Source organism: Crocuta crocuta, unplaced genomic scaffold, assembly GCF_008692635.1.
Source record: "Crocuta crocuta isolate KB4526 unplaced genomic scaffold, BGI_CrCroc_1.0 scaffold37, whole genome shotgun sequence".
NCBI lineage: Eukaryota > Metazoa > Chordata > Mammalia > Carnivora > Hyaenidae > Crocuta > Crocuta crocuta.
The window spans coordinates 1,633,207-1,660,708 of record NW_027532040.1 but is presented as its reverse complement, the minus strand read 5'-3'; the positions used below and the strand labels follow the sequence as shown (position 1 = coordinate 1,660,708).

At 34.7% G+C, this 27,502-nt stretch overlaps 1 protein-coding gene across 1 annotated transcript in view; it reads left to right on the top strand.

The window, feature by feature from the left end:
* Positions 1-27,502, top strand: part of AKAP9 (A-kinase anchoring protein 9) — a 116,686-nt gene that overhangs the window by 48,011 nt on the left and 41,173 nt on the right. Inside the window, exons 19-23 of the mRNA XM_077776229.1 lie at positions 2,624-2,850; positions 19,537-19,699; positions 20,593-20,805; positions 23,194-23,426; positions 24,348-24,467. Of these exons, the coding sequence (XP_077632355.1) occupies positions 2,624-2,850; positions 19,537-19,699; positions 20,593-20,805; positions 23,194-23,426; positions 24,348-24,467 (956 nt within the window). The remainder of the gene's footprint in view (positions 1-2,623; positions 2,851-19,536; positions 19,700-20,592; positions 20,806-23,193; positions 23,427-24,347; positions 24,468-27,502) is intronic.

The window sequence follows — 27,502 nt, the reverse complement described above, 5'->3', positions numbered from 1 at the left end:
GTATCTTCTCAGTCCTCCTATTTGAGTTTGTAGACAAATAACATTTCTGATATCTCTACCTTTTTTGGATTGTTCTCTTCTTGTCTCCTGGAATATCTCCTTTCTTTCTGTGACCCTGCGTTTACACAGGTTCTTTTGTAGTCTTATTGTGGAGGCTTCAACTATGTTTTTCCTCCTTCTCTCTTGAAACAGGAAAGCACTTGTTTATTGCTTATGAAATAAATGTATCCACTTTCAAGATGTCAGTGCTCCTTTTAATACAAATGACTCCTATGTCTCTGCAGACCCAAATTTCTAAAAGTTAACTCATCTCCACATAGCTCAGACTTACCATTTTTTATGTCTACTCTGTATACTGTCTCCTGATTTTTAAAATATTTTCCTTAATGACTTTTCTTTCACCTAAGAATCAGTCTACACTTGCCAGGGTCATCTTTTCTTACTTTTCTATCTTCCCTAGTTTTATGTATGCATTTAGTCTTCTCTGACCTGTGTCCAACCCGCCCCCCCATCTTTATCTCACGTTTCAACACTTGTCATCTAGTCTTCCACCCAGTCTCTTCTTCATCCCTTCCTCTGCATTGCTACAATTTTGCTTCCTGATTCATAGATTTGATGTCTTCCTCTACAAAAATCATTCACTGCCCCACTAATTTATAGTACAACCCCAAGGTTCCTATAAAAGTTCAGACCATTGACAACTTGGATGGAGCCTCCTTTCCAGCTGCTGTCTTTCAGCTTTCTTCCCTGCCCCATCCTAACTTCTCCACACACTTTGACTCTAAAGTCTTCACTCCCCATATCAGACTCTTCTCTTTCCTCTGATTTGTCAAATTCTCTATTTATTAGAAAAGGGCACTGTAGAATGCATTTAATTCCTTAAAGATGCTATGTAACATATTTTTGGTTTTAAACACTTGGTTATAAACTACTAATATTTCTTCCATAATTTTTCCAAAAATATTTATTTTCTAGGCTACATTCATTTCATTTAGACTTTGTAATATACATTGTACTGTATATGAATTCATTTTGAATCCCAAGATCATTTTGCACTCATGAGTACTTGTAAAGTATTAATCCCTATTATCAAGACATTCAGTTTTGAACACATAGAATAATACAAATATTAGTCTGGTTGCTTTCTGTGTTTAAATTTTGAGATTAAAAGTACAAAGGAAAATTTGTATTAGCTGTTACACTAAGAATAAGATAAACTATGTAATAGCCAACATTTAAAATCATTTCCTAGATGGTGCACCTGCCTGGCTCAGTCGGGTAAGTGGCAGACTTCAGCTCAGGTCATGATCTCACAGTCTGTGATTTGAGCCCCATGTCAGGCTCTGTGCCAACCCTTCAGAGCCTCGAGCCTCCTTTGGATTCTGTGTCTCCCTCTCTTTCTGCACCTTCCCCGCTCGCACTCTGTCTGTCTCTTTCTCTTTCAAAATAAACAAACATTAAAGAACAATTTTTTATATCATTTCCTAGAATGCAGTCTTGGATTCTTTAGCCAGTGACTTTACAGAGGTGGTACTTAGTGTTGAACTGTGCTGCATTCAGATCTTGTATCTGAACTGCATCTCATACTGTTAACACATGAGAGTGAGAGAACTCCGTGGCACCAGCTACTTCAGCCAGGCATTTTAATAAATAGCTCTTATTTTCCTAGATGACCATATCAAACGGAATATTCTGAGTACTTTAGAAATTAAAGTTGGGTGTTAATTTGTTAACTTTCTACAGTAACTGATAAGAAATACATACTACATGTAATAAAAGAATGGGTAATTCTTCTGTAGGACATTTCATCGTTGGGTTGTATTGTGCTTTCACAGATGAGTACCGTGTTCCGTAACAGCAATGAATAACCTGTGCTTTTATTTCAGTTTACAGAAAACATTCCCAAATTCTCTGCCCATGTAAATTCAGTTTGTCTAAATAAAAAAAATAAGAATAGTGTGGATACATAGGTCCTTAGTTAAATTAGTACTACTCATTAGCTTCTGATCTCTTTGTAGTGTACCTCTTAAAAAGTTTCAAGCTACAAAATGATCTTAATCTCTTTGACTGTCCCGCCCAAGCTGGCGATGCTACCCAGTATTGTGTTCTGAAATCAGAGGATCTTTTCCAGACAAAATCAAGCCCTTCTTCTATCCTTCCATATACCTGACACCTCGCATTGCACAGTTTTCTTTTCATGTCATTTATGTATGTATTTTCTCATTATATTATCCTTGAGGATAGGAACCAGATCTTGCCACCTGTGTGTCTCCATTACTTAGTAAATTCTGCATGGTGGGTACTTAGTAAATATCTGTTGAAAGTTGTTTTAAGAGTTTTAATCAAAGAAAAAAATACTGAATAACCCAAGTATTAATTTCTAGAAAGTCCTCTTAGCATAGCATTATTCTTCTCCTACCTGCTTGGTTATCAAATAATACTACATTCTATATTTGCCTATTATGTTGCAGTGTTGTTGTTAAAAGATCTTTTAAAAAAAAAAAGACACTTAGAATTCACTGATTTCAGGGTTTGATTTGATTTTATTTTATAACCTTTTTGTTACTATAATTATTAAGTATAATTGGTTTATGCCCTTAAAATACTGTTGTTCCAATTACAGATGAATCTATACCCTCTTATTCTGGAAGTGATATGCCAAGAAATGACAATAGTATGTGGTCAAAAGTAACTGAAGAAGGGACAGATCTCTCAGAACAGCTCTTGAGGAGTGGTTTTGCTGAAACTGAAATAGACCCTGAAAATGAAGAACTGATGCTGAATATTAGCTCTCGACTACAGGCAGCAGTTGAGAAACTCCTAGAAGCTATAAGTGAAACCAGCAGTCAGGTAACCTCCTTATGTTGCTAATATGTACTAAATTTGTAGTGGGTTTTCTTTAAGCCAGTGAACAATTAAATGTTTTCTCTCTGTTGTCTCACAGAAATTTAGTTAGGTTCCTCTTAATAACTGGTTGTCTTTGTAACAACAGGGGATCTTTGATATCACCAGGTTTTTTTTTCATGTGTTAAGAGTTCATTTAATGTCCTGATGGACTCTTCAAGTTCAAAATTCAGTGTTTTAATTTTCAGATTTTCTAGACTCTTGCACATTACTTTTTTGATATCAAAAGAGATTTTAACTTCACCCTTATCTGTAATATTCTGTAATGTTTATTTGAAGATACAGTATCAGGAATCTCTTCAAAAAACCATATGCTCAAGTCTGTCCTAACACACTAACCACTATTATCATATGATAAATCATACCTATGATTTGTGCAATGCGATGTTTCAGGTGTATGGGAGGATAGAAGAAGGGCTTGATTTTGCTGGAAAAGATCCTCTGATTTCAGAACACAGTACTGGGTAGCATCGCCAGCTCAGGCTGGACCATAGAAGGGACTAAGATCATTTTGCAGCTTGTAAAATCCTTCACATGATTTTTACTTCCTTTTCATGAATGCTATTAGATTACCTTGCTTTACCGTCTCTTGGTAGGCAATGTCTCTTGGTAGTAAGGGACAGTTTCTATGTTGAAGCACAGTTTTTATAGAAACTTTAAAGGGATGTAACCATTTATAAGTTAAAATACAGTTTCTCTGTAACGTTTTTATAGTATATATATGGCAATTATCTCTTAAGTTACCGAATGTAGGATTTAAAAAATTGTTGCTTAAAAATGAAGAAAATTCATATAGTTTAAAAAATGTTTAAAATAACTGGAGAATCATAGCTATCATGTTAATTGAATGATTATTGCATTGTCATCAGTTACAGCCAATATTAACATTTGCATTGATATCTTTATTCAGAGTATCATAGATTCATGCGTATTTCAAACAAGTTGAGAAGTTGAAAGAGTATCTTTTGTCTTGTTATTTCTAATGTCTAGCTTTTATTGATGCTACTTTTTTTTCCTCTAAGAAGTTGTTCTGTTATACTCTGCAGTAGCAGTGACTATTGGATGTACCATATTTGACAAATATTGTTATATATTTTATATTTTAATGCCAAATTCATTTACTTTTAGGCTAAGTTAGTGATTGAGACCGCTCTTTGTTAATTGACCCTTGAAATCACTTGTTAACCACCTACTATTTGGTTACTTTCTCATTATCAATCCATTTCTTTTTCTCTTGGTAACTTGCTATTGGCATTTAACAAAGAAGGCATTATCAAAACAGCATATTTCCAGTGAAATATTTGTCTTCTAAATAGTCGTCAGATAACCACAGTTTTCCCCAGGTTCATTTTACTTTGTAAGGACATAGTCTTAATTCTCTTCTGTGATAGAGTATGGACTGTATCTTAAGAGCAAATTACCAGAGGCGCCTGGGTGGCTCAGTTCGTTAAGTGTCCAATTTGGTTTCGGCTCAGGTCATGGTCTCACAGTTCATGGGTTCAAGCCCCATGTCAGGCTCTGTGCTGACAGTGTGGAGCCTGTCTAGGATTCTCTCTCTGCCCCTCCTGTGTGCTCTTTCTCTCTCTCAAAAATAAACTTAAAAACACACACACACACACACACACACACACACACACACACACACAAATCACCACTTGGAATGAGAATTCACTATTTGGCCAGAGGAATGATATATCAGAATATATCTAATTTTCTGGGTTGTACGAGAAACCAATTTGGTTGGCCAAACTAAGGTATTCATATTCACTTAAGTAGGTCTCAGAAGTGTTTTCTTTCTTTCTTTTTTTTTTTTTTAAATATTTAATGTTTTATTTCTTAGAGAGAGAGAGCGTAAGCAGGGGAGGGTCAGAGAGAGGGAGATACAGGATCTGAAGCAGGCTCCAGGCTCTGAGCTGGCAGTCAGCACAGAGCCTGACACGAGGCTCAAACCCATGAACCATGAGATCATGACCTGAGGCGAAGTCGGACGCTTAACCGACTGAGCCACCCAGGTGCCCCTCAGAAATGTTTTCATAGATAAATTCTGAAGATATGTGTATGTATATATGTAACAGAAGAAATTGTTGTCTTTGGGCAATTATTGTTCTTCTGAAGCTTTCAGAACAGTTACAAAATGATTAAAAGGCTTCAGTTACTTACAGATTTCCTTGAGCATCACAAAGAAGCGAAGAATTTCTGAAAAGTCAAATCTTTGTGTATTTACTAATACACAATAAAAAGGATAACTACACAAACAATAGTGGTCCCATCTTTTGCTAAAACTACAAGAATTATTTTTTATTGCCAACATCCTAAGTGCCGATGAGAAAATAACACCAATAAAAACCAGTTCATTTGTGTTATTAATTTAAGACATAATACTCTTGAATCAAAGAATTTCAGTGTTTATTGTATTTTTCTTCGGCCTTAGATAGACTACGTAAGCTCAAACATTGAAATTCTGAATACTATATCATAACATGGAATTCCATAACTATTATAAGAAAATAATGTATTTTCTAGTAAGATTTACTATTTTTTCTTTTCTAAATTATCATAAATACTGGCTTTCTTTCAGAATGCTTACATATAAGCCACTTTAATAGTACGCTAGTCTAGTGAGTGAACTGATCCAATTCCAGCATTTTCAGCTGTTGCTTTTCACCACATTTATTTATTTATTTATTTATTTAATGTTTTACTTATTTCTGAGGGAGAGAGAGCATGAGCAGGGGAGGGTCGGAGAGAGAGGGAGACACAGAATCTGAAACAGTCTCCAGGCTCTGAGCAAGCTGTCAGCACAGAGCCTAATGCGGGGCTCAAACCCTCGAACCACTAGTTCATGACCTGAGCTGAAGTTGGATGCTTAACTGACTGAGCCACCCAGGTGCCCCACTTGTCAGCACTTTTAAAGTTTGAATACACATGCATCATAAATACCCCTTTCCTGCCTCTTTTTAAAAAAATTTTCAGCTACATTAGCATTTAATTTCTGTGACTTGTACTCTTTCCAACTATGAAAAAATTGGTAATACTTTCCTTTTCTTGACCACTATTAAATACTTTTCACCTGGATCTTGAGCACCATTAATACCATCACTGCCACTTGATACCATTGTAAATTATGGACAGTCCAGCAGTACAGTTGACCTTCAAACAGTACAGGTTTGAACTGTGTAGCTACATTTATATGGAGATGTTTTTTAGCATATGCAGTACAGTACTGTAAATGTATTTTCTCTTCTTTATGATTTTTCTTAATAACATTTTCTTTTTTCTAGATTACTTTATTGTAAGAATACAGTATATAATATATAACACATATATAAAATGTGTTAATCACTTATGTCCTCAGTAAGGCTTCTGATCAACAGTAGGCTATTAGCAGTTAAGTTTGGGGAGTCATAAGTTATATGGATTATGGAGGCATCTGGGTGGCTCAGTCGGTTCAGTGGCATACATCAGCTCAGGTCATGATCTTGCAGTTCAGGAGTTCAAGTGCCATGTTGGGTTCTGTGCTGACAGCTCAGAGCCTAGAGCTTGCTTCAGATTCTGTCTCTCTCTCTACCCCTCCCCAACTCACACTCTCTCTCAAAAAATAAACATTAAAAAATATTTTTTTAGAAAGTTATATGGATTTTTGACTGTGTAGGAGATCAGCACCCAACCCCCCTGCATTGCTCAATGGTCAGCTGTATAATATCTGTGTTTTGACAAACACCATGGAAAATAGTAAATAAATTAGAAGTGATCTGTGTTTGGACTTACTCCTTTAGGCTTTTATAGAGAAACTTCCCCCATAATCCATGGATACTGCCAACAGAAAACTGTGTGGAATCTAACTGAAATACTCAGTTTCCTAGGCCAAGATCATACATCATCACATCTGCTTATGTGACCGAGATGTGAGGTACAGTCGGAGCCTGACCATGTCATTTTTCCAAATTCTCAATCTGTCAAATAACGCAGATAGCAATTTGTAAAATAAAATAATAAAATAAGATAGCTGTTTGTTATTGTATTGTTTTAAACATCAAGAACAGGTCACAAAAATTTTGCCTAGAGCAGTAAGTAGTTCTCAAACTGCAGTCTCTAAACCAGCAGCATCAGCATCATTGAGGACTTGATGTAAATTTAAATTCTCAATTCCCACCCCAGACCTACTGAATGATGGAGCCCAGCAACCTGTGTTTCATCAGGTCCTTTACGTGATTCTGATACACACTGAAGTTTGAGAACCGCTGATCTAGAGATTACTGGTATAATGTTCACATTATTCTAACTGAATTTTGAAATGTTTTACTAATATCTATTATATAAAAGATTAAAGTAGTTGTTGACATTTGGTATAAAAAGCAGGTGTTTCTTACGTGATTTCTTTTAGTCCAGATTCACTTCACCTACTGCTGTCTCATGGATAGATGTTTAAAGCAATTGACTTCTTCAGAATATTCTTATTAATAACTAAAATTATCTTGAACCTAATGAATATTATTAAGAGTTTGTTAGATTGAGATAAAATAATGTCTAATCACCTCTGTGAAATAACTTCTTTTCCATTTTCATTTTAATGTGTCATCGTTTGGTTCTTCATATTAGTATCGTTCCCTTTTACCTATTTTTTTTTCCCACTTGTTACAAAGAAATTCTAAAACAGAACTGAGCGATGTTGCCATAGTATGTTAGTGCTTGCAGTGACCAGGAAGTTCAGATAAGTAGCTCTGTACAGTATACCCAGAGACTAGGAAAGAGAGTAGTGTCTCATACTTTGGAGTAAGGTGGAGCCAAGTAAAGCTTTTGGAAGACTTGATGCTTGAGATGAATCATTCATTCATCATATTTATTGAGTACCTACTATGTAGCAATTGCTATGTTATATACTGGAAGAATAACATTGAACAGAATAGATGAAATCTTTGCTCATGTAGAGCTTATAATTCAATGGTGGAGACCAACAATGTATACAGTATGTCAAGTGGTTATATCTGCTGGGAAGAAACATAAAATAGGGGAGGTAGAGCATGATGGCGAAAGGGGACGTTTTATATAGGAAAATGGAGGAAGACTTCTCTGATGAAGAAATGGTCCAGCATATTCTATACGTAAGATTTGGAGACAGCCATGTAGGTAAGTCTGAGAAGAATGTCTTAGTCAAAGGAATAACAAGTATGAAGGCCCTAAGGAGGTCACGTGTTTGTTCTTTGTGTGGCAGACAAAGAGGCCAGTGTGGCTGGAGCAAGGAGAGTGAGGAGAGTGGAAGATGGGGTCAGAGTGATACTTGGGAACCAGATAACCTGGAACTTGGGATTCAATTCTTAATGAGATATGGAGTCACTGTATATAACTTTTTAACTCTTTATTTTGAAATAATTTTAGACTTAGAAAAAAGTTGCAAAAATAGTATGAATAGTGTTTGCATGTAACCTTCACTGGCCTTTCCTAATGTTAACATCTTGCATAGCCATATTATAGTTATAAAAACTTAGAAAGTAAAACTAGTACAGTGATACAGACTGTATCTAGTAGTCTAGATACAGCAGACTATCTATAGTCAAGCTATAGACTATAGCTTGGACTATATCATTTTTTCCTCCCTACATCCTTTTCCCATTCCAGGATCCCACATTGCGTTTAGTTATCATGTCTTCAGCTCTCTTAAGCTATCTCTGACAGTTAGTACCTGAGTCTCTGTCTTTTATGACCTTGACACTTGATAAGGACTGGCTAGTTGTTTTGAAGAATGTCCCTCAATTTGGATTTGTCTGATGTTTTCTCATGATTACATGAGCCTTAATGCGTTTTTGACAAGAATTCTACAAAAATGATGTGCCCTTCTCAGTGTGTCATATCAGAGGGCACATGATATCAATATGTCTTATTACTGGTGATGTTAATCTTGATTTCTTGTGGTATCTGCTGGTTTTTTTCACTGTACCATTACTGTTTTTCCCTTTTTAATTAATACATATCTTGGAGGAGGTACTTTGAGATTATGCAAATATCTTGTTTATCCTTAAACTTTCACCCACTATTTTGAGCATTCATTGGTAGATCTTGCCTGTGTAATTATTACTGTCGTATTCTAATGGTGGTTTTCTGTTTTCCTCATTCCTTTATCTATTGGAATTATTCTCTGAGAGCTACTTCTTTACTCATAGTTATAATGAGGACCTATATGTACTCATGCCTGTTTATTTTTTTCAATGGGTTATAATTCAGTTGTATAGTAGTTTATTTTGTTCCTGCTTTGGCATTGAGAACTCTTTCAGGTCAGCTCTGGTACCTTTTCAGAGTACTTCTTACTTTTTTGAACATTTGCATGATGAGAGGCTCCAGACCAATTTCATGTTATTCCTGCCCCAGCCCTGAAATCCACCTCCTCTCCCAGGAATTTAGGGTCTTCTTATTAGAGAATGATATTTACAAACCAAGATCTGGATGCTATATGAATTTATTGTTAACCAAGGTATCATGACTTGTAGGTCCTCTTAGTAGACAGTTTGAAAATACATAGGGTATATTAACCCTTGCATCTGTTTTTATTTCTATATCTTTATGTATATATAGTAAAAACATAAGTTCATACATTATCTCTAATTCCGATCCAGTACCACAACATTCATTCTACCTTTCCCCTTCCCTCTGTAACTTGGTTCCCCATCATTAGAAATAGGCTCTCATTTTACTTATTTATTCAGCCAAATATACCTATAAAGTAATTTCATAATTGCAAGCCTATACCCCCATGAAGAACAAATTTACTAGAGGATTCATGTATAGCACTATTTGTCTTTAGCCTCAAATAGTCAAAAATACTGTTTTTGAAATTATGTTAGGTGAACTCTCTTCTCCCTCACTCTCTTCAGTGGTTTTGTTCTTTGCTTTTAATACAATTAGAATTATTTGTTACAGTTTTTATTCCTATTTGGGATTTCCCATATTCTGGTTAATTTTTAAAAATTTTACATATGGTAAATTTCACTCTTTGTATGTGTAGTGCTTTTGATTGTGACAGATGGGTAGAGTTTTATATCTGCCACCACAAACACGATACAGAATCATTCCATCCCCCCTAATTCCTTGTTCTTGCTCTTCTGTAGTCAGTCCCTCTATCTCCTGCTGCTGGCAACCCCTGGTTGCTTTCCATCCCTATACCAGACTGGTGTAAATAAAATGATACATTGTGTGTTCTTTTGGGCCTGGCCTCATTGTCTTAAAGTGCATTAAGATTCATCATCAGTTCATCAGCGTTGTTACATGTATTAATAGTTTGTAAATAGTTTGTACCTTTTTATAGCTAAGGAGTATTCTGTTGTATTCATGTACTATATAGTTAATTTAGAGGACATACAGATTGTTTCCAGCTTTGGATGGGTCGTTAGAAATTTTTGAGTAACTGATCTAACTTATATTTTTCAAAAGGATCATTTTGTCTGCCTTGTCAAAAATAGACTGAGAGGATGGAGAAGTCTAAAGCCATGGCTTTAGAGTATCAGTTAGAGAAGTCACTTCCCCAGACATACAAGTTAGGTGTTGGCATTAGAATATGAACCCAGGCAGTCTCGGGTCAGAATCTGTGCTCTTAATTGCCAATTTTTCTGCCCTTTAAAAATGAATGAGGTCAATTACTGCTGATTGATCATGTTATTCACAGATTGAAGAATGGATTTTGAAATTTCGGCATCATTGGTAATCTTACAAGAGCACTTTGGTGTAATAATGAAGATGAAAGTGTAATTCAAGAGAAAATGAAGGGAAAGGAAGTAAAAGACTTAAAAGACAAGTAGAAACTAAGTAGGTAGGTCAGAAGAAAATTTGTGGAGAAAGGCATAGTGTAAACCAGCATGATATGTATGCGAACAGTGGATAGTATCGTGATATGAAACATTGAGGATGGAAGATGGAAAACTAATAGAAGGTGAAGATAGAGAAATAGCCAGTAGTTACATGTCAGAGTCCTTCATAGGCTGACATTATGCTGTAAAGTGTGGGAGTCATTGAAATATTTTTAATGAGACTATAATATCAGAGGCCCCTGGGTGGCCTAGTCTGTTAAGCATCCAACTCTCGATTTTAGCTCAGGTCATGATCAGGTTTGTAGATTCAAGCCCTGTGAAGGGATCTGCTGTGACAGCACGGAGCCTGCTTGGAATTCTCTTCCTCTCTCTCTGCCGCTTCTGTGCACATGCTGTCTCTCCAAATAAATAAACATTAAAAAGTAATAAGATTTGTGTCTTAGTTTCCTCTAGGCAGTGGTGTGATACGCAGATAGGCAAAAAGATGGTGAGGAAATATAATGTAGGGAAACAGAAGTCCCTTATATTCCAAGTAAAAACTGACAGAAATCAAGTTAAGGCAGGAGGAAGTGATTTTAAAACTTTTAGGAATCTGAATTTAGTAGAATTTGGTATGACTGATCGGATATAGGGGATAAGGAAGAGAGGAAACCAAACATAAATCCTTAATGACCAAGTTGTTGGTGTATTTCATTTGAAATGCATAGAAGAGGCATCAAGTAAAGATAATCACTAGAATCTAGAGTTTGGGTAGGAGTAGATTGGAGGTTGTTATCACTTAAAGACCTTGAAGCCATGGCTTTAGAGTATATTCAGAGCTATTTTGGTGCTGATAAAATGCTGGCATTTAGAAGAGAATAAAAATAGGTAAGTCTACAGGAGAGATCGAGAATGAGAAGAGGAAAAATCAAGAGGATAGTGTCAGAAAAGCCAGATAAGTGATTTTTCCAAAAGTTGTCAGTCACTATGGAAAGTTATAGGTGGCTGAGGATTTAGTATCCATTGTACGTGTTCCAGTGACCTTGATGAGAATGGTTTCATGGAGTTGGTGGAGGAGTAGTCAAAATTCAGAGTTGTAGAAATAGAGATGACAATTTTGTGACTCCTAGCTGTGAAGAAAACAGAATACTAGGTTAAAAGGAGGGAGGTGCTTTTTTAAAATGTTGGAATAGTATACCTCAGTAAAAGTGGAGAAGTTGAAGATTGCAAGTTACAAACAGATGGATTTACTTAAGCCAGGTCCTTGGAATAAGTGAGGATGGAATTCAGAACACAGGTGGAAAGTGTGGTGGTTGGATCAAAAAGACCTTGCCTCCTTTCAGATTGGAGAAAGAGATGATTGCAGATTATTGTGGATTTATGTTTGGGATGGAAGAGGGGTTTCATTGAAGTACCCATAGCCTAAGTAAATATTGTCATATTCAAGGTTCTTTTCTTTTTAATAGTGTGGATTTATCTGTTGTGTGATTTTAGTAGAAGACATATGATTAAGCCTTGTACTTAGTTTTAAGGTTTCGTATGCTTTAGGTTCCATAGTTACATCCTGCTTCAATAAAAGAACTAGTGAGTATTTTGTTTACTAAGTATCAGGGTATCTATCTTCTAGGCTTATTTCATAATATCTATTAAAGGATTCTTTTACTTTATTTGATTTGACAGGTGATTTGTCCTATGGTATATATATGTAAGTCCATATAATGACACGCTTCTTGTGATAAATTGTACTTCTCTTTTGCCCAGATGGGCTACTATAAAATTGGGCTTATATTCAACCTGTTGCAGTTTCCTATTTGTTGGGATACTTTTCATTATGAGGAAAAATGCTTAGAGACTACCCACAGGCCCTTAGAGAGGTCTCTCTTTATTCAGTAGTCTCTTTGTGGTTCTGCAGAAAAGTTATCTTTGAGGGTATGGTTTCAGATTCTTGATTCTTGAATCAGGTAGAAAAGGAATTCAGTCTCTTCCATGGGAGTAGCCTTTTCAGCTTTTCCAGAGTTCAGAGGTACTACTGAGAGATTCCTTTAGGCCTTGGAAAAAAGTAATGAAGAACTTACTCCCACAGAATGATTATTATTGTAGGTAGCTCTCATGAGCTTACTATCATTTTTGAGAATAATGGAATCTAAGCTACATGTTTCTGTATCTTCTCAAAAAAGATGACTTTTTCTGAGGACAAAGCAATAGTTAAGATTTTGTTTTGTCATTGTTAAGGTTTTTAAAATTTCTTTTAATGTTTGTTTATTTTTGAGAGAGAGAGCATGAGTAGGGGAGGGACAAAGAAAGAGGGAGACACACAGAATCCGAAGCAGGCTCCAGGCTCCAAACTGTCAGCACAAAAGTCCAATGTGGGGCTCTAACTCACAAACCACACAATCATGACCGGAGCTGATGTCGGACACTTAACCAGCTGAGCCACCCAGGCACCCCGTCATTGTTAAATTTTAAACATAAGTATAATCAAAGTGTTGAAATACATTTTGCCATTAGGTGTTTTCCCCAATGTGCTTATTATATTGGTCAGAGTTCTGTCAGAGTATAGTATCCAGCATTCAGCCCCTCTATTAAATTAACACCAATACGTGAACGAATGAATATCCGAAAGAGAACAACAAAAGTGTTTTACAATTTGAGAGCAATGATTAAGGGGGAACAAAGTTAAATATCTTGACATTGTGTGATTAAAATAAAGCTGTTTATTTAGGGAAACATAGCTCTATACCACAAGTTAATAGCCTTCAAATATGCCCGAAATCTTGATTATCTGGAACTTGGGAATAATGAGCTAGTCTGGACAATTAAAAGGGCATCCTCCTAAAAATTGAAGTCATTTTGCTTTAACTGCCTTTGTAAACAAAAGTTTTGTGTGCTTTCTAAAATTAAAAAAAAAATTATTCTAATGCAGAGTAATCTGAACATCAGTTAATATGCCATTGGTTAATATACTGTTGTTAGGAGAGGTATTTTCCTCGATCTTAAATAAGCTTTACCACTGTTTTCAGTCCATTTTTCCCCTCCCTAATTTTATTGTTTTTTCTTTGTCGTTAGTTTCTTAACTGTGATCTGTGTTCTATTATAAGGGGATACATCTTAAAGTTTATATTTTACATGGATGGAAACAAGTTTTACATGCTTTAAAAAAATGGGAGAAACATAATTTGGATTATTTTAATGTATTAGAGTCACTTTTTTGAACACAAATTAATATGCCATTAGTTAATATACTGTTGTTATGAGGTCTGTTGACCTCATTCTAAATCGTCTTATTAATCTACTGCTTTTTTTCTCCTTAAGTTTTGTTTTTCCTTTGTAATTAGTTCTTACCTTAACCTGAATGTTTCCATTTTTAAAAAGATATTTATTACTCTCAGAGTTTTGTTTTTTCTTCAAATAAGGGAAATTGGACACCACATTATCAAAATAAACTAATTTCCAGAGGGAGCCAGGAAAGAATATTTTGAGAACTATATGATATGCTAAGCATGGGCCCTACCAACCAGTTCATAAAGCTGAGCTGCTAGAATATGGACGATTTTATATCTGCTGAAGAACAAAAAAGTTAAATTTGGCTGAACCAGTGTAGTTAGGCTTTCATTTTGTAAAGATGTTAAAACATCTTCACAAACTAACTGGCAGACTTACAAACACACACACACACACACACACACACACACACACACACACAAAATGAACAACATTTTGTCCTTGCCTAGTCCAGAATTAAAAGAGGCAACTGCCCATGCCCTTCCCCGAAGCATCCTCCTGTAGGTTCTGGGCTCTCTGTGGAAAATCTCATTTTCTCTTCCGTAATTATTAGCCTACTCCTCTACTAAAGGAGAGTTAACTCCTTTAAATAATTGTATATAGTGAAAGTGGCTATAAAATGGATTTTTTTTTTTTTTTTTTTTTTTNTTACCTGCTTTCTTTTTAGTATGGGTTTTTCCATAGTAGATAAAAGGTTTTGGTTTTATGGGTTTAGGCTATTTAGTTACTGGATAGAAAAAAGGCACCACAAAGAAAGGTTTTTCATTTATTTGAAACAACTCTCACTGTTGATCTTTTGATGTTAAAAAGTAAGTTTTTCATCTTTTAAAACTCTTGAGTGTCTAGTTTATTCAAAATCACTGACATTTCTGGAGCTACCAGAGGCTTTTATATGCAACTTGCCCTTTTGAGTTTCAGTCAGAGTTCATAGAATATCTTAAGTGGTGTAATTACCAAGTGTTATATATAATGCAGCTTCTAAAAAGAGTGATTTTTTTCCCTTAACATTCACTCTAAAAACAATTCAGTGTAGAAATAGGTTATAACTGAACTATCTATATTTAGTTATAGTGACTGCTTGAAAGAATGAGTATTATTTTAAGGAAATATCAAAAGGAAGTACTAATTTAGTTTTCTAGAATTATTATGATTAATATACTCTAAGAACTAATTGGTAATGTGGACTCAAACATACTTGATTTCACATTTTCAGATTAAAATAATTTTTAATAGGATGGAAAAGTACTAGCTTATCTTAGAAACATCATAAACATGTCTAAATACCCTTTTCAAAGCTCTGACGTGGAACTTGGATCCTGTTAGGCAGGCTTTTTTGTGGGCGTATTAATTCACACTCCACCTGCCAGTACCTATAGGTAAAGACATGAAACCACACCCTCTGTTCTGACCTTTTCCTCAGGGGACAGTGACTAGAATCCTTTGGCTTAGCATGAGAGGCTGTTTGAATAGCTCAGTTCAGAGGAGCTTTTACTTTTGAATTGAGTTAAGCAGCAAGAACAAGGGAAATAATGTTGCAACTACACTTCTGAAGACTGCTACTATGGAGATTTAAAACTTGACCTTCCCTGCGAGTTTGATTGGAAGGCTTATTTCCACAGATCCATTTAATACTGAAAGCAGTTTTATTGCTCAGCTAATTAGATATTTATATTTTCATTCTATTCTTCGAGGATTTAATTACTTATTCCAGTTAAAATGCCTTTATTTTTGTTGGTTTTGTTTTGTTTTGTTTTTGACGAAGACTGATGGAGATGTAGTTTTTAAAATAGATTTGTGGGGTTTTTCTTTTATTCAAGTTGTATGAATTAATATAATGTTTATTTGATAGTACTAAAAAGAAATTTTCATACATAAATGGTGTATCTTGATAAACTAAAGAGAACTTTTTAATGTAGTGGAAAACTGTTAAAACCAGTGAGGAAAACTGGCAGCTGCATCGTCTAGAATGGATTCTTACAGGACCTATTTGGCAACTGTCAAACTCAGTGGCTCGTGGTTGGAAGAACAAGATGAAGATATTTATGAGGTTGAATCTCGTGTGCCTTTACCACATCCTTTTCCTCTTTGTGAACATTTGGATGAAAATAACTCAGTAATTATTAATACTTCTATTTTTCATTTTATTCATAAAAGAAATGGGCACATATTAAAGCTTATTTCTAAAATTTCACTGCCTACCCCACCTTATTCAGTAAGTATAAAAAACTTGGTTTCTTTTAGTTTATACTTTTCAGTTTTTTATATATCTAGTTTTATGAGTAATATCTGCGTAATGAGAAATGAACTTTAAGTGTCCTCAGTAAGGGTAATTGGAATAGAATCTTGTTATTGTTTCATATGTGACTACTCATTTATCCTGGATGTATTGAAGGGCTAAATTTGTTCGAAGAGCCTCGCCTTGGCTATGTTTTTTATTCCAGAAAGCAGACCGAGATAGTATTACAGTTCTCTCATGCCAGGCAAGCTGTTTAAAAAGATCCTGCTTGTCCTTAAGACTCTTGCTTTTTATATGTTTATGATCCCAATCTTGAGTAAAAAGGGAATGATTAAAAGGCAATAGGCATTATGATACTTAAAACAGCTAAGTGAGCCAGTTAGGAATTTTTTACAATCATATGGTATATTGGCTGTAGTTCCAAACAAGGAAAAAGAAAATCTGGATTCTAAGTTTAATTTTCTTGTTAACTCATAAGGAACTTATTTTTAATATGCCTAGTAATCCTGTGAGGAAATACTGTTTTCTAGTTTTTATGTGACATGTATTTTATAAACATTGTTAAGGATAAGTACTTAGCATAGTTAGTACTTCAGGTTTATTTAACACATAAATATGTTGTGAATGATTTACCTCAAGTTATTCAATATAACTACAAGTTATTCAGCACTTTTTATGACTTTCATGGCTTTAATTATAATACAGTAGCTAATATTTAACAAGACAGATGGTTTACAGAAATTTTGTTACCTCCCCCTGAAACTTTTATATCACAGTGGCCATATTTATTGCTGCTTTTATACATACTTATGATGATAAGTTTCTTAACTTATTTAGAAGTACTGAAAATGAAATTTTTGTTTATTTCATATTGTTAGGTATTAGGAATAAGTCCTACTTTAACAGGATAGAAAAGACTTTTTAAAGTATACTTAGATGAACATTTGAAGGGGGAGTGTCTTATTCCAGTAAAGTATAAGTACCATCTGCTATAATAAATGAAATTTGTTTGCTAGCTTTACTGTATTTGATTCTTCTATTTTTTCTCTTCTGTTTTGTAAAACTGAAGTTATTGTTCGTGGTTCTATGGGAAATATTTAAATGACTTAAATATTTAATAAATTAAATGCTGTAGATCTTGTTAAGAAGTAGACATAGAAGCAAAAACAATTTAATTTTCTTATCTAAAGTATTTATCGGGCGCCTACGTGGCTTAGTCGATTGAGCATCCAGCTTTGGCTCCGGTCATGATCTCACAGTTCGTGGGTTTGAGCCCCACGTCAGGCTCTGTGCTGACCGCTAGCTCAGAGCCTGGAGCCTGCTTCAGGTTCTGTGTCTCCCTTTCTCTCTGACCCTCCCCTGCTCACGCGCTCGCTCGCTCTCTCACAAATAAATAAAAACATTAAAAAATTTTAAATAAAATATTTATCTTGCTATAAATGCTAAGTGCTTCTTGTACAGTAAATTTGGAAAAGGAAAAAACATCTATCCTCTTTAGAGCTTTGAACTCTTACAGAGTTTTTATGTATTTACCAGACAGCCACTTTATAATGCACAGAAGAAGCTACCTATCTACATATGTAGAACCAGTTGATATGTTTTAAAAATACAGGCTGTACTGTAAATTCAGAAGAGTAGTTATATATAATTGAGTTCATACTTTATGGTCATGTTCTTTATAGTAAAAATCAATGTAAACTAGTTATCTACATTTAAGGGAAAATACTCTTTTCCCAGTCAAAAGTAGAAATATATATAAAGTTTTATCTTTGTTGAGGTAGCAATGACATCAGAGATGTTTTAGGAAATATTTTGTGATTTGAAATGAAATGTGTATTCATATTGTCTCTAAGTAATAAGTTGTAAATGATAAATGACCACATCCCATTAAATAAAACAAGAATAGTCACATACTTGATATTTTGGAAATTGACTTAGAGTGACCATAAAAGGCTTTTATTTAGTAACTCTAAAATCTGTTTGCTATGGTAAATACTACTTAGATGTGAAGAGCAGAAGCCTTTAAAAATAAAATATTCTTAAATATCATAATTTGATAATACATTATTGATATTTGCCTATAAATTAGAAACCACTACAGTTTTTTAAACATAAAACATGGTAATATCTTTCTCATATACTAAGTAGTTTATAATTTTACAAATTCCTAGGATATTGTGTTGTGAGTCTGTTAATATATATGGTGATTGCTCTTTAAAAATTTTTAGTGTCATAGGGCTAAATACTAGAAACATTTGAGTTCAGTTTTTAGTTTAAATAAAAGCAGATAAGCAAGTATTGGCTGTCAGTCAGAAGCTCAGAAAACAAAGACAGCAATAGTTCTTTCCTGTAATTTCATGGAGCTGGTAACAGTGATCACTGTTTTAGAGAGCTTTGGCCTTGAGTCTGTATTTGACTGTCATCTTAAAAATTGTTCAAGAATGTAGTCATGTCAATAACAGCATTTTAAAGGAGACTATATTTATGAGTAATTATGGGTAATGCCTCTGTATTCTGAGATTTTGAAAATAAATTGAATAACCATATAAAGTCTTGTAGATGTTTCACAAATGGACAGTTATATAAAGGTTTTAGTTACAACATGGGTTATAATTTCATTTTATTATGACACTATGATTTTGTTAATTAAGGCCATTATATGAATCATATATTCCTCACAGTGTACAACAGGAGTCCACAGTTGATAAATGTTAAATATAAAGGAAATTTAAGTTTTACATAAAGCACAGTCACATAAAATTCTTCTGCAAATAAAAAATGACCCTAGGTGTTATTAATTTTATATCGTTCTTTATATGATAGAATATAGATCTAGTGATCTAAATTTATTTATTTCCAAAAGAAGTGTTTTTTTTTTAAATTTTTAAATGTTTATTTTTGAGAGAGAGACAGAGGCATAGAACAGGAGGGGTGGAGGGGCAGAGAGAGAAAGAGACACAGAATTCAAAGCAGGCCCCAGGCTCTGAGCTGTCAGCACAGATCTTGACGTGGGGCTTGAAACGACAAACCATGAGATCATGACCTGAGCCAAAGTTGGACACTTAGGCAGCTGAGCCACCCAGGTGCCCACAAAAGCAGCATGTTTTTGTTTGTTTAATAAAATCAGAATACATCTCTTATGGAAAGTTATATGTAGGTAATCTACTTGTGTACTGCTTTTCCCACCTAATGTTAGCATGCACTAGAAATATTAAATGGCTGTAGTTGAACAGTTTATTTTTAATTTAAAACCCTTTTTTTGTTAAGCTTTAGTGGGGAATGACACTGGTATTCCCAACACCTTGCCTTCCTTCACGTATGCTTTCCCTCCTCATTTAGCTTGAACATGCAAAAGTTACACAGACAGAGTTGATGCGGGAGTCATTCCGACAGAAACAAGAAGTGACAGAGTCCCTTAAGTGCCAAGAAGAATTGCGAGAGCGCCTTCATGAGGAGACCAGGGCTAGAGAACAGCTGGCTATGGAGCTCAGTAAGGCTGAGGGTGAGCAACTTGTTGTTGGCAACTGAGTATGGAAAAATTTCAAGTTTAAAAATAGATATTTTGATGCAAGCCAGTCTGGGAAATCACCAATCTATTCTAATGTAGAGTAACCACTGAAATGTAGTTGTAATTTGTCTTCAGACTTTTTCTAAGCAACTTTTAAAACTATATACTTTTAGTTATCAAAAAGTATTTAATGGAATTATAGAAAGCATTAAAATTTTTAGAAAATATAGAAATGGATGATGGTGATTTGTTACCATAATTCCACCATCCTAAGACAAGTCTTATAATTTAGCAATGAAAAGACTAAAGACAAGAGATGTTAATAAATTGTTCAAGTTTGGGGCACCTGGGTGACTCAGTGGGTTAAGTGTCTGGCTCTTGGTCTCAGCTCAGGTCTTAATCTCAGGGTCATGAGTTCAAGCCTCATTTTGGGCGTGAAGCCTACCTAGATAAATAGATAGTTCAAGGTAACCATTAAATGGTGATGCCAGGCTTTAAGCCTCTGAGGCCTCATACTGTTTATATTCTGCCATACCATTGTGGTTGTTGGCCTTCTAGAATTACTTAAAACATCCCCTTTCTCTAGAATATTTAAAATGTGATTTGGTTCACAAGCATCTGATTTATATTAAGCTTTCTTGTCTATGTGTATCTGTTTAATAAGGTGAGTTACACCTACATAATGTGATACATTGGCAGAGCAAAGTAATAGAAAGTTCAAAGGAACATCGTATTTAGGCACAAAGGTTAAACAAGAAAAACTGCATCGAATGTACCATAATTGCTGCTATCAGCAGCAGCAGATTCATTCAAGATATTTATATAACGCTTAATGGTAAGATTTAAAATAAGTTTTCATCCCATTCCTTGTTAATTTTATCTTATAGGTGTCATTGATGGCTATGCAGATGAAAAAACTCTTTATGAAAGGCAAATTCAGGAAAAAACCGATATAATAGATCGCCTTGAACAGGAATTGTTATGTGCAGGTAATAGATTACAAGAATTGGAAGCAGAACAGCAGCAGATCCAAGAAGAAAGAGAATTACTGTCCAGACAGAAAGAGGCTATGAAAGCAGAGGCAGGCCCAGTTGAACAGCGTATGTATTTTTAGACTTTGTATATGAAACATTCCTTGAAAGTTCAAAGTGACTGTTTTCCCCTTTCACTGCCATGATTCATGTATTTTATATTGGGGTTGAAAAATTACAACAAAATCTACCTCATTGATAAATGTTTTATTAGCCAGCTATATGGAGTTTTGGGGTTTTTTTCCCCCTTTGCCAGATTTTAACAGGAAAAGATAATTCTTTATCCTTAAACTTCTGCCTCAAGAGATAGCTGCACATAATATAGCAGGACATGTTTTAAACTGTGTAAGATTCATCTTTTGATAGCAGAAAGGCAGCAAAAATGTATACTTGGATTAAGTGAAAAAGCACTGAGCCAGTACTACTAGCAAGCAGGTGGAGGTGGATTTCAGCCTGCAGGAGAATAGATTGAAAACGTCAGTGGCTGTTAGAAGCTGGCTGACATCTGGTTTAATCTATGTAGGAGTCCAAAGAATGTACAGTTTATAAATAACCTTTAATCTTTGCTTAAATGAGAAATTAGGTGTACTATCTTAGTTTTTTTCGCAGTAAAAAAATAAGTGTCAGTCATTATAACAGTGGAACTTTAAATCTTTTTTATTATGTCCTTCCACTTTTATATTACACATGCAGCTGGAATTATAAATGTGTAGTTTTACTAGTTGAATTTTACTAATTGAGAAATACAGCATATGTTTTTAAAACATGGCGCAGTTTCTGGTTGCTCAGATTTGTTTAACACAGGTTTAAGGTTGGACTTTTTAATGTGCAAAGTGTATGTATCCTACATGTAAAACATTCAAGAAATACTGTTACATCAGAATGTTACCAATGATGGTAATCAGTGGTTTCAATTTTTACTTCTAATTCTTTTGTGTTTACATATTATCCTATTTTAGGAAATAGACGTGTAAATTATATCTTTGTTCTGTGTGTGTGTTTTTTCTTTCTATTCTTATAGGACTAGTAGATGCTGCAGTCGATGCAGCACCAGGAGCAGGTGTGTTTATACAATTGCATGGCCAGTCTTTGGGTGGTAAACTTACAACTCCAAAAATGGGGTGACACTTGAATTTTCAATCACATACCCCTACTTTTCTAACTAACATACCTCTAAATTTGCTGTTGTGTTTCATACTTACAGTTTTTCTCTTTAACAAAAAACTTTTCTTACAATAAAAATACATATTTATATTTGAAATTAACAACTGAGATTCATAGTGATCATCATCTTATATCTGTTTTTCCACAGAGCTTAAGACAATTTCAGTTTTTTACAGAAACAAATGTATTAAATTCTCTCAGTCTATAACTTTTCAAAATGCTCTTTCTAAATCAGGAAATATATAAGATGATGATATCAAGGATCAGTGAAATTTAGTAAAGAGACTTTCTGGTTCAATTAGCTTTATATTAACATCTAAGTCACTATTGTTTTAAAAGGAGAGCTATTTTCTATAGATTCCTAGTCCTGAGTACAGTGTTGGCAGACTGGTTAGTGTAAAGACTTTCAGGTTATGTTCCTTTATTTTTTCATTAGAAGATTGTTTTACTTTGCCATATATACTTTATTGTTGCATTGTTAATGTTAACAATAATAGCTAACACTTAATGTAGTGCTTACCATACTCTAGGCACTATTCTTTGTATTTATTAACTCATTTGATTCACAGTAACTCATCAAGATCAGTACTATTACTATCTCCATGTTTACATAAAAAATTGGAGGACATCATGTTTGTTAAGTATCACATAGGAGATAAGTGGCAGAGCTAGGATTTGAATTCACAGTCTCTGCTTTTAAGCACTACACCATACTGCCTCTCATATTTGTCAGTTTTCTCTTGATACATACATGTATGAGCATGCAAGACTAACTCAGGAATATGGATCTAATGAGGAGAAAGACTAACAGGAAATTCTGATTATAGTTGTATTTTTTTTTTCTGTAACTCTTACTTGCCTTGGTTAAAAATTTACAGTCTTTGATCTTCATGTGTGTTATGTATGCATATAAAGTGACTTTATTGGTTTGGAATGAATTGATTTTTGCCTGAGGTGAGTTATTTCTGTGCTTAAATTTAATTAGACTTTGTTCTTTTCCTTATAGTGAAAGTGGACTTTTTTTTTCTTGGTCATTTGCTATGGCATTTTCACAAAGTATTGTTTTTAGTGACATAATATTTCTTTTTGTTAATATGGTATAATTTTTTGCTACTAGCTTGCTTACTTCTATAGGAATAGGTTGCTTTGATATTTTCATAGGAACATTTTCCTTTTTTATGTGTGTTTGAAGTAAAACTCAGATCTATTTCATGGAGGTGAAATATGAGCATTGTTACGGTTGATTTCACTGTTGCTGTGATTTAACTTTGTATGTTTTTATATTGTAAACAGAATTACTACAGGAGACAGAAAAATTAATGAAGGAAAAACTAGAAGTACAGTGCCAAGCTGAAAAAGTACGTGACGACCTTCAAAAACAAGTGAAAGCTCTAGAAATAGATGTTGAGGAACAAGTCAGTAGGTTTATAGAGCTGGAACAAGAAAAAAATGCTGAGCTAATGGATTTAAGGCAGCAAAACCAAGCACTGGAAAAGCAGTTAGAAAAAACGAGAAAGTTTTTAGATGTAAGTATTCTCAACTTGAATACTGATTTTTCTCAGTAGAATGCTTACTTGCTGCTACTCTAGGTTGTGAATTTTAAATTATGAAGAGACTCTTGAATTCTAACATTTTCATCAACCTGTGTTTTTCACCAATTAACTGAAAAGTACTATTCCAAATACAGATTTGTAATGATTTTTATTATACACCTATCACAATTAAAAGCAGTACAGACAGATTATGAATAAACCCTACCAGTTAGCCTTTTCATATTCAGAGCTAAGAAGCTTGTCCCAGACTTTCTTTAACCAACTGCAAAGCAGGGTGAGGATCCTAAGAGCTAACTGGTCAACACTGTTTCACCCACAAAAGATACACACCGGAACACTGTGCTCTTGGAACAGTTGTTATCTTGTCATTATTCTCTTCCAAAATGATACTAAATCTCTAATTTCACATGGATTTTCTTCTTTGGGGTTTCACTTAAGGCCTGATATTCTTTTCATATATCAGGGAATCAGATTTTCACACATTTTATAATTTTAGATATGAAACCTATATTAGGATGAAAGAAATTGATTTACTAAATAGTTCTATTTTTTTAATGACTAAATTAATAGTGAAATTCCTCTTTTGCTCCAAAAAAATAAATTCATTTTGGGAAGAATATTTTTATTTCATTCTGTATTTAACATTACTTAAATTCTTAAAAATGTTGTGCTTCAAATAATATTTAAATGCATAAATTCTTGTCAAAGAGCCTAAATAGACTGTGTACCATACGTACAGGTGTTCTTTTCTTTAAACCTTTTGATTTGGGGTTTTCTGTGGCCATCAGTTGTTTATCTTCAAATAAAACTATATAACCAAAGGGAAGTAGCACAAATAATAGTTTCAATATATATATTGTCTCTTCGGTTACTGTTACTGTTATTAAACTTTAGGAGCAAGCCATTGATAGAGAACACGAAAGAGATGTATTCCAACAGGAAATACAGAAACTAGAACAGCAGCTTAAGGTCGTACCTCGATTTCAGCCTATCAGTGAACATCAAACTAGAGAGGTAAAAATTTACTGATCTTGTCTGTGCTACAGTATGTTGTGTGTAATATGTGTGTTGTGAAGAACTTAAAATTCTTTCTGTCACATGTAAATCTTCAAAATCAGAAAATTAAATATTGCTTCAGTGTGAAAAGTTCTTGAAACTCTAAAAATTGTTTGCACTGGGGTGACTAGATGGCTTAGTCGCTTGAGCATCCGATTTCAACTCAGGTCATGATCTGGCAGTGGGTTGAAGCCCCGTGTTGGGCTCTGTGTCGACAGCTCAGAGCGTGGAGCCTGATTTGGATTCTGTGTCTCCATCTCTCTCTGCACCTTCCCCCGCCAATAATAAATAAACATTAAAAATTGTTTGCATTGAAATCTGGAGTTCTTTCTACCTGTATTTATTTTCTAATCGCCCAATTCAATAAACTTCTCTATTTATTTCTCTATTCCTATTCCCAACAAAACTGAACAAGAGTTTTCTGTATTCAGACAACTATACTTGCCCATCTCCCATTCTTTTCTCAGTCCATTGCAGTGAAGTTCTAACCCTTCTGTCTCAGTGTGGTTTTATATCCTCTCTTTCATTGAAATTGTTCTTGTGAAGGTTACCAGTCTCCTGGCTATGTCTGTTAATCATTTCTGTCTTCATCATACTCATCCTCAGAGGCTTTCACGTCAGCTTTCTTCCTGAAACACTTCCTTCTCTTGGCTTCTGTGACGTACCTACTTCATTTGGTCTTTTTCCATAGTCTTTGTTTCTCAACTCAAAATAAATGATGGAGAACCCAAAGACTTAGTCTTGGGCTCCCTTTTTCTTTCCTATTAATATTCTCTTCCTAGGTAGTTACGTGTAAATGTGTGTTTATATCTCCAGCCCTGACATCTCTTTTGAACTCTGGACTCGAATACTCAGATGCTTTACCATCTATCTGCGTTTAGATATCTCAAAATTAACATGTTTAAAAGAGAGCTCTTGATTCCCGACTAGCCCCCATCAAAGAAAGATAATAATAAAACATGTTCTTTCTCCATGTCAGTAAATAAGATACTGTCTTCACCTTTCTTATTGCTAAGACCTAGAATTCATTCTTGATTCTACTCTTTCTCAACCCCATTGGTGAGTCATGTTGCACTGTATCTTACATCTTCTTATTGTTTCCATTTCATTCATCTCCTGAAATCCTAGCTTGTCACTGTTTTTGCCTGGATGATTTTGGTAGCCTCCTTACCACTGTACTTGTTTCTACTTTTTCGTCCCAATTATCCATTTCCTCATATAGAAACATAGAACTCTATATTTACCAAATAAATGCTACATGAATGAAGGAGGATTTATAAATTGCTAAGGATGGCTTATTACGGGTATAAAGACATCGTGCTTGGGGTTACCATCCTAGTTTGAATCATCGTTCCGTCATTTACCACATGTGTGACAATGGCTAACTCACTTTTTATAACTTTCTAAAACTTGTTTACTCATTCTAAAATAGAGATTGTGGGGTGCCTGGGTGGCTCAGTCATTGTGCTTCCAATTCTTGATTTTGGCTCAGGTCACGATCCCAGAGTCATGGGGTCAGGCCCCACATAGGACTCTGCACTGAACATGGAGTCTCTCTCCCTCTTTTTCTGCCCCTCCCCCACTTGTGTTGTCTCTCTCTCTCTGTCTCTCTCTCAATAAATAAACCCAAAATATTTTTTTAATCTTATAGTATGTAAGTACATTATTTGTTTTCTTTGAAGTGTGACATGCCTCATTCATGGTATCTTAAGAAACTAACATGGATGTGCGTATTTGATTTTTCTCCTGGAACGTTTTGATCCATTTGTTCTGTCCTTAACCTTACCAGATCTGATTCTCCAGATTCTGATTTTCTCAAGATCAAAATAATCTCTTACAGTATATTGTACTATTTTGCTGGGGGTTTTTTTTGTCTTTTTCCTTGAGTGTACTCCAAATCTTAGCCCACCCATTATTGTTAAATTTTCTCTTCAGTAGCTTTATTACAGTCATCCTTGAACCTGTAGTTATAGGTAAGTTTGCATTTCTTTTAATGTTTTGGGGAATAAGTATCATTTTTAGAAAATTTCCTTAAAGTATCTCACTAAGGTAGAATTCCTTTTTTTCTCTTACCATCACACTTCTTTTTTTAGAAAGCTTTGTCTCTTTACTTGATGAGAACTAATTTCACAAGCTATCGTATTCTTTCTGAATCCTTCTGTCACAGAGCCATTCTCTTAAGTGGACTTGCATATCAGAATTACTTGGGGAAACTTTAAGTGTGCACAGATCCTTCTTACCGCCCAGTATTCTCTCTCATGTCTGTTCTGGGCCACTGGAATGTGCAGGCTGAAAAAGCTTCCTCCATTCTCTCCCATCTCTGTGGTGTTTAGAACCATATTATTATTATATGTATCAATTATAACCATTTGTGGAAAGAAAAATAGAATCCATTAAAGATTTCTTAAGATTATCTCATCTCGCATAAGAGTATAAGTTGGGAGGTGCCTGAGTGGCTGAGTCTGTTAAGCACTCAACTTTTGGTTTCAGGTCAGATCATGAACTCATGGGGTTTGTGAGTTCAGGCACCACTTTGGGCTCTGCGCTGACAGAGTGGAGCCTGGTTAGGATTCTCTTTCTCTTCCTCTCTACGCCCCTTCCCCACTTCTGCATACACTCACTCTCTTCTCTCAAAATAAACAAAGAGCGTAAGTCAGTACTCTGCAAACTTGTCATCTTTATTAGGTTTTAATGTCATTGTAACATTAGCACTTATACTTTAAAATTATTCAAAAATGTAATCTTTTTTCTCCTCCTAGCTGTAGAAAGTCTTAGTTTTAAGAGAAAGAACTTTTTGTAAAGGGTTGGTGAGAGCAGTATTATTCCTTTTTTGTTAGTACTACCTTGTTTTATCAACTCAGAGAATGTCACCATAGTTGGAGACAATAGTTGCTATCCTTATCAAAAATACTATGAGCATGGCCTCTGAAAATACTTTCTGAAATGAGGATAGGTATGTTATTGAAATTTTGTTAAATTACAGTTTTTGCTTA